This window comes from Opisthorchis viverrini, assembly GCF_000715545.1.
Source record: "Opisthorchis viverrini unplaced genomic scaffold opera_v5_11, whole genome shotgun sequence".
NCBI classification, from domain to species: domain Eukaryota; kingdom Metazoa; phylum Platyhelminthes; class Trematoda; order Opisthorchiida; family Opisthorchiidae; genus Opisthorchis; species Opisthorchis viverrini.
This window is the reverse complement of record NW_008751667.1, coordinates 1,899,496-1,907,901: the sequence shown is the minus strand read 5'-3', so window position 1 is coordinate 1,907,901 and position 8,406 is coordinate 1,899,496. Positions and strand designations below refer to the sequence as shown.

The following is an 8,406-nucleotide window of genomic DNA, read 5'->3' as shown; positions in this document are numbered from 1 at the left end:
GCATCGCTGCTTCCATAAATATGGACATGCTGGTCGCCTGGGGGAAACACCTTACTGCCTTCACACTCCTGTCGCAGAGGACAGCACGACTTTACCCCCTGACCGCCCCGTACCACGATTGCTCGTAGTGCGGGGTCTCGCTGCTCTTGGTCTGTCTGCTCCCCTTTGGCCTTCCTGGCATGGTTGTAAGTTGTGGAACGAAGTTCCGGCCAGTGTAGTCCGCGGGATCATTGCAGCACTGAAGACCGACCACCACGTCAAGGTGGCAGCTTTAGGTCGGGGAAGCTGGGTATCAGACGGCTAAGGACGGCACTTTAACACCCGCAAACAAATGGTCTAAATGAACGTGATAACCGAACGATCAAGAAGTGGCTTGCGGCCAAAGGAGGTGACTGGGGAAGTGAAATTGTCAATGGTGTTGTTAGCTCATCGTGCTTCCATACAGTCAACCACAGGCAAGTCCCCGTTTATGCTGATGTACGGTCGACATCCGCGCCTTCCGGTTGATCAGGAACTTGGGTTTTGGCCGGCCACACGCTTGTCCCCGGAGGAGCTAGAGGAAGACAAAAGGAGAGCTTGAGAGAACTTGAACGCCATTCTGGAAAGGATTAGGCAGAGAACGGCAAGTAGAAATGCACGAACATTCCCCATGAACGCGAAGGTCAAGTGGAAGGCTCATCAGAATCCTGGAAGGAGTGGATTGGGATCGCGGAAGCTAGGCAGTCGATGCCAAGGGCCGTTTGTTGTTGCCGACCGCCAGGGGAACGTCTATACTGGATTGAACTTGTTCCGGTTCTCCCTTGTCTCCGCAGCTTCGTAAATGGCATGATACACCTGACGAGCAGCCGAGTAGACGCGCTGCCGAAGCCGATTTGACGGAGGTGAATGAAAATCGATGGCATGCGAAGGATTTTTAAAGGGAGAAGGTGTGTAACGGTGATACTACTGATGGAGGAGACATGCGAGTAATATGTTTTCGCGTAAATCCGCTTTGCGGCTCCTGAAAAGTGAGATCTGTTGCGGAAGTTGTGGAGTTGCTTTGTAGCAGTTGCTTGGATTTGAGCAACAGTCAATGAATATGCAGGAAAGTTCAGGAAAACGCGTCTAAGGAGAAGGTGGATATTCAGTTTTTGTAAACAAGATGCGTATGAGAGTTTTGCTTCCCTTTCCACTAGTCTTTTACTGGTCAGTTGGCATTTTCAAATAAGCAACTCCTCAGCGAAGGCCTTTTTTCTTTCATTCGGTTTGTGGGTTGTCAAAGTCCTTTCGGCATCCTCATGAGTGGTATTCCTTTAGGAAAATCTACTGCGAACTCTGGAATATCGCACCAAATGAAGCACAAAATGATGTTTGTGTAGCACGTTTAGCTGACGAATCACACCGACAAATATTTTTCACAATTCTTCCACGCTGTTCCAGCAATTCCCAACTTTTCCACCCCGCAGATTCTGCCATTCAGAAGAAATTTGAAGATGCAAGGTACATGCATACTCATGGTGCAGTGATGGTCAGTTTATTCAACGAGGCTTGTATCTCGCCTTCGTCTTTAAAACTTAATTTCGCCTGCCCCGGATTCTCACAAGCAAACCCCGTACTTTCGTTTCACTATTTCACAGTGAAGAAGCTGAACGAGAACGAAAAGGGTAGATAGACATCCTTTTCAGACACCACTTTCCATGGGGAAGCTTCTAAAGAGCTTAACATTTTTTACTCGCATACACACCTAAGTATGTGAATATAAGGAGTGGGGTATGTTAAGAGACTTCTGGGAGGAGGGTTAGGAGCCCTGACCTATCTACGGATTTCGAGTCATCTGCACAGACGGCGTTACTCCAACCCTTGGAGGAGTGCGAAGATGTGGTTGACGCACCCCTTACTCGGACGAAATCGTGCTTGGTAATTAAGGTTTCTTGTGTCACCGTAAGATGACAAAGAATCGGCTACACCGGAAGCCTTTTTAAAAAGAGGAGCCGAAATGATACCTCAATGCTAACACTATTCACAGTGAGTACCCCTCGGAGATGCGTACCATTACCGACTCAGGCCAGTCGTCCGGGATGTTTTCTTTCTAGACTGGATAGCCAGGCAACTCCATGTGCGAATCACGGAGCACAAACGATACACGTGTTTTCCTCCTTAAAACCGAATCGAGTTCGAAAATAAGTAACGCGACTTAGCCATTGCCCTCCACGCAATTGAGTCAAGCTATCAAACCAAGTTGGATAGTACGCGTGTACCCCAGTCAGAATTCAGGTCGCACGTGGAATGGGCGGGCGCTGAAGCACCGGATCAACTCTAGTGATGGAGCTGGCATCCTGTCTTGTACTTAGTGCACACCTCAGTAAGCATGATTGCTCAAGGACAGGAGGACGACTGTTCGAACGAGGGTGATGTGAGCATGCATTCTATGGATCCCGTGACCTCCAGATTACAAACAGGAATCTCAACAATGGTGCATCATAGTCAGCAGAACAACGAACGAGTGCACATCCCAATCAAAGTACACACACAAGCGTACGCGCACATGCTGTTCGCAACCGATTGCCAACTGATCTCGGGAACGCGCCAATCAGAAGACACGATAGCAGACCCAAATAGGCTGTATTGGACTTGCATTCAATCGATTGTGGAGACCCTTGAAAAAGGTTTCCCATGACAACCACTACGCTGCCTTGACTTAAAAAAATTCGATATGCTCTTTTTCCCTGACAGATGCAAATAGGCTAAACAGGCATTAGATGCGGAAATCACTGCGTTTCTGAACAGAGCAGGCAAACCAGATCCGCGACGGCATTTGGGTGGTTTTGCACCACTTGTGAGGCTAAAGTGAGCTCTATATTCACCGTATCAGTTGATAGACGCTTTCCAATTCTTCCGTTGATCACCGTTGTACCGGGAATCCAGAGCTATATGATATGAAGAGAATACAGACAACTACGTCATTTATGTGTGAGGGAGACAGTTCACACTGAATGTAGACAAACAGAATGCTTGATTAGTTGGTTTGGGGCGGTCGGCATTGAGTCCTTCATTTACCTCGAAATTCACAAGTGAATGTGGCATTGATAACTCTTCAAATCCACGATAATGCTTCACTTCATTTGTTTACTCCGACTTCATATGGATTTCTTTAGTTTCCGCATACCGACTACCATTTTCCATGTGAGCTAGGCACGTTGCTGATTAGGCACTCTTGACCGAAAAGTTAAGTGTTTAAACTACTAACACAAGGTCGCGGATTCACAACTTCCTGAAGTTTCTGTGAGGTAGGCGCTTCTGATGATTACCGATAGAGATGCTCGCCAGCTTTTCGGCATAGATGAGCTTCAATGACAAGGTGAAATCGACCTTGGAAATTCCCACGGCTCCTTAGCCTTCCCACAATCACACGATGTCAAACAGTTCTGCAAACTGACAGTTATCTGCTAGGATAAATTTTCCGACAGCTTGCAAACAGGAAGAAAGCTTTCTGTCCCACTGGATCATTTCTTCAGCGCAGCAAACCCACCTAATGTTGTTGCGTGTAGCTACAAGAAGCAGGACCTTGACGATCGACCAAGCTAATGGCTAAACACGACCCTTTGTCCTATCGCTTTGGCGTCTTGCTGTTTATAAACAACTTTCGGCAACCTGGCTGGTTATATAGCAAGTATGAATGTGTAAAAAGCACACTGTCTTGGCCCACAAAACGGCAGATAACCTACGACAAAGGGCTTTTACAGAGCCGAAGTTCGGTGCGAAACATGGACCTTACAGTCGGTAAGTTCCGTGAACCATCTGGAAATCTCAAATTGGACACCGGTTGTCTGAGATCCTAAAAATGTTTATTCTTTGGTAGGGATATTCCCGCTATGAACTCTCCAAAGGTTTCATGCAACGGATAAAGTCAAAGTCCGATGTAGATGAACCTCTATGGAGGGCTCGCTGACAACTAAATATCATTGTGTTAACGGGAACCAACGCAAATAAACTGAACCTCTCCTTTACTGTGATCTTCAAATGACAGTTTGGCTTTTGTGCAGCACATTCAGTTGAAGAATATTATGAAAAAGAGCTTGAGTTGGATTTCATTCGGGTTCCTCGTTAATAACAGATTAACTCGCTACTTCCAGGAACACAGTCGAAACGATTAAACGATGGGACATCCTGATTGGCCAATCTCCGTCAGCCAATCGGGATTCAGGTTGCTTTGAACATAATGTTCGCTCTACCCCATTCAACAGTAGCCCAATAAGAAGACAGTAAAAATTCAATATAAGGGGGACAAAACTAAAACAGGTGGAAATTCGGTTGGAAGTGGCATATCGGAAAAAATGGTTCTGATGTTACAAGTTGCACTATTTCTAACTTTGGCATCGCCTTTGTTTGCAATAAATGGTAGGTTTTATGCATATTTCAAGCGGTCCAAAAGATTGTGTGTAAACTAATGTTTAATACTAATCGCGCCGAACTGCTTTTTTGTTTATTCAGTTCCTTTGGAGCTCAGTGAGTTAGAATGATTTGTAAAAATTGACCATAATCGTGGGTAAAGTTCATGACGTTTATTTTGGTTTGAATTGAAAGATATTTGGTTTTGGGGCTGGGTTTATCAATGGTTAGTGGTGGTCAATTTAACCTGGAATAATTACTTTGTCTGATGACATGGCGGTAAACAAAGTGAAAGGACACATATTCCACGGCTTTTAACTTCTTGCCGGCTATCTTCCTCGATTGATAGCGTGCTATTTACTTGTTGTTGCATCGATGAAAGACTCCAAGATGTTCTCGCAAAGTTAACATCTACAGACTTGTGTATGCAATCACTGGTGACTGGATTTAGGACGAACCGATTCAAGAGTTTAGCCAAAACTTTATTCATGTTATCGACTTGTTACGTTGCAGGAATCAAACATTTCCGCGTGAATTTCCAGTGTGTACCCACCGAAGGCTTCACCCCAATACGTTAATACTAGTCAAACTAGATTTATTCGAAACAAATAAGCCACCGACGATTTCAGAAACTTTCTCCCGACATCAAACATGCCAAGCTGGTTACTGCAGAAACTTGATATGTTCTAATTCAGACTTGATTTAGCGGTGGCCGATGTACTCTCGGTTATTACTGAGCTTCGCTAGAACATCACTCCCCAGTATGACCCCGTGGTCAATCGCATGGGACGGGCTTTTGTGTTCCCGATGAGTACACGAGTATCGTCAGGGCGAAACAACAACATAACGAGTTGATAACATAAGTATATTTTAAGCAAAAGTCTTGGATCTGTTCGTCCTAAATCCAGTCACCGGTGATTGCGTACACTTTGATTATTGAGTGTGAGAGACCATCTTGGGGTCCTTCAACGATACAAAAACAAGAAATTAGCATACGATCAATCGGGGACGATAGCCGACAGGATGAAGTTGAATTAACGCTCTCAAAATATCAGTAAATGGTGTTGTACACAGTGTCTTTGGGTTCGGGGGGTTAGAACATCTATGGTTAACATGTTGAAGACTCACGGAACTGGGAAGGATCGCTTGAAGTTTGAACCGATCAGTTGGATAACGTGCAACTTACCAGGCTTATGATGTTTGACTGCCTGTTGGCGATTTGCTGGACATCAGTCCATCAAATGCTTTCATCGGTCGGTGCAGTAATTCAATTACCGACAAATTGTTATAGACACAGTGAACTAGATGCTTTTATTTTATTTTTATCTTTGCTAGATCAACTTTTACTTGAATCACTGCTTCTGGACAGTAGGTCGCATATCATTCATGGGCGTAACACACTACTCATAAGGTTGCTGAAAACTGCACGATTGGTTTTGAAATCCATCTGGTGCGAACACGGGATCTTTATACCTGTTGGGAAACATTAAAATGAACACTAGTTTTGAAGTTGATGTATGTGAGCCACGTGTGAACCAATCTACTGAGGAACCCCTCGCTCTTGACTTCTTCAGGACTAGGTCCGAAAGCCAATCATACACCAGCCATTGTTGCAATAAAACCTAGGTGCAGGGTATCAACGTGACTGATAAGCTCTCGCAACTGATAAGGTGTTCACACATGTTTTCAAAAACTTTCATGTCAAGATTGTGGGACATAAGCCACGTAGGATAATGAATTTTTTTTTCGACCAATTTTCAACGGTTTATATAATTGTTGGGTAGGATTTCCCCTTTTACCAGATACTCAACTGTTGAGCGTGGTCTTCTTTGGGAATTGTTGGCCAAGTCAATTTGTAGGTTATCGATTTTCGAAACATTTAGAAAATTGGTGTTCAACTAAGAGATAAGCTGGTTGAAAACGCGAAACCGGACATGCTTGATGAATAAAAAACTGCATGGGACTTTCTGTGAGCTTTGAGTAGTGATGAAATATAATTCAAAATCCTGATTATCGACCCAAATGCAACAGAAGACGGTCATTCCACAGCCTATTTAGCGGGAGAGCAGTATAAAAGAGAAACTTGACTGAATTCCTCCCGATACATCAAGTGAATTTTCAGCCGAGTGTGCATCGCCGTATAAGTGGAGAATAGGCTAAGTGAAAATTTGGGGACCAAGAGAGTCCCAGGACGAGCGAAACCCGTAGTGGGCGGCTTTCTGGAGTTTTTGCTGATCAAATAACATGTATCGAACCTGGTGTATCTCATCTGATAAGTGACTAATCACCCGCGAAAGCAACAACTTCAGATGAAGGTGGGTTCGATATGGCCTAGGTGATGCTTTTTTGGGAGATTAGCGTGCATTGCTGCACCGCTTGTCAATGCAAGTTCCTTCTCTTTCGGGACACTCTGCAAGAGAAAAAATGATGCGTAGAATCCAAGATTTGAAAATTCGACTGAGACCAGGCGCAAGTTGTGCAGATCCGATCAAAAGGCTCAATCTGAACTATACCTACGGATAAGAATGTATGGGATGGCTTCAAAATTTTCGGACTGGGGAGTCTGGTTGTTCCGTCAGGAATACGGAGGACAGACTTGAACACAGTGCCGGAGATCATGTTTTGATGATAAATCCCGTTGATTTTGGTGGGACGCCACCTCGGAACAGCAGAAACGGTCCGTGTGACCACAAAAGTCCGTCAACCAGTACGCCCATTGATGAGCAGTGATTATTGGGCTTTTGGAAAATTGTAATTAAATTAAACGATCATATAGGCCTGTGGATGGACGACACCTCAGAATCACAGCATTAGGATTCACCACTGAGATAGCCGACAGAAAACTTGGACAAAGCACCCATGACAACTTGGATGATATCTTTTCGAAGCGGGTAAACTGTAGTCAACCGTGAATCATGAAACAGAACAGTTTGTATATGTACAGTTGAAACGGATTCGTTTGCCGCCCTTCCTCTAATTTCGTCTTCGACCTGAATGGATGAGCTGTCACGATTATCATTTATTTTTGAAGAGCAAGGTCACTAGCATAAAAAGTGAATACAAACGACGAGTACCGAAAAGGTAACAGGGGAATATGGGAGAAAAGAGAAAAAAGTCTCATTCGAAATCATGCCAAGAACACTTCCCAAAGTATGTAAAGATTTTGCTATGGGAACACGCGTCTAAAGACCAACAACCAAAGAAAGGACAAACAATGGTGAATGCTCTTCAAGGCGCAGTGTGCGCTAGCACAGTCAAGACTCGCACATCAGGCACAAAGTGACCGTCATACTGGGTCTGGTGTGAGAGTAAATGGAAAAATGTACCTTCATCGCCATGTGCCACGCATTAAAGTGTCATAAGTACACAGGGAGCCCACAATGGCAAGCAAACATAAGTCACTGTTTGCGACCTTAGGAAGTCCCAGTCCAATAACAGCCTTAGCGGATTGAGGAAAGCAGATCCCTCGATAAGAGATGATCATCGGTTGGTGAACCAAAAAGTCGATATCACAACCGATGGCACGTAGAGCTGAGATTATGGCGAGGGAATATTCATTAGCACCATACTTCTGCTTCTTCTCATTCCACACAATCACTCCGCCCCCATCCGAGACTACGCTGACGTCTATTACATTTGCACGGCGATCTCGAACAGCGATTAGGTCAGGTTTGATGAAAGACATCGAGATAGGTGCTCTCAACTCCTCGAAGACGGTGTATCCTAGTCGACGGAGACGTTTTGCGAGTTCCCTTGCAACCCGATTATGACGAGCACATCTGGCATTGTACCAACACTAGTGAGATATGGCAAGATACTGAGCGTTGTTCACCGATGATTGTGCGGGAATAGTAGGTAGGATGAGATCATTTAAGGATGTAACAGTCTGAGGTGCAAGCAGGTTTAGCGATTTTCTCACAACAGGCAGTGAAACATAAGGCATTTCCGAAGATTTCCTAAACTACAAATTACTTAGATCTCTCGTTCTTGCAGAGCTCACATTTGGTTAGGTGCTAAGTGCGAAACGGAGTGTAGATA

General features: G+C 44.6%; 1 protein-coding gene across 1 annotated transcript; it reads right to left on the bottom strand.

The window, feature by feature from the left end:
* Positions 1 to 445: 445 nt before the first annotated feature.
* On the bottom strand, positions 446 to 6,987 carry T265_01066 (hypothetical protein; the record flags this gene model as incomplete). The annotated part of the gene is made up of 4 exons (XM_009165009.1): positions 446 to 553; positions 840 to 1,104; positions 2,752 to 2,906; positions 6,886 to 6,987. The coding sequence occupies 4 exons, from the start codon at positions 6,985 to 6,987 to the stop codon at positions 446 to 448; spliced, it is 630 nt and encodes a 209-aa protein (XP_009163273.1).
* Positions 6,988 to 8,406: the final 1,419 nt, after the last annotated feature.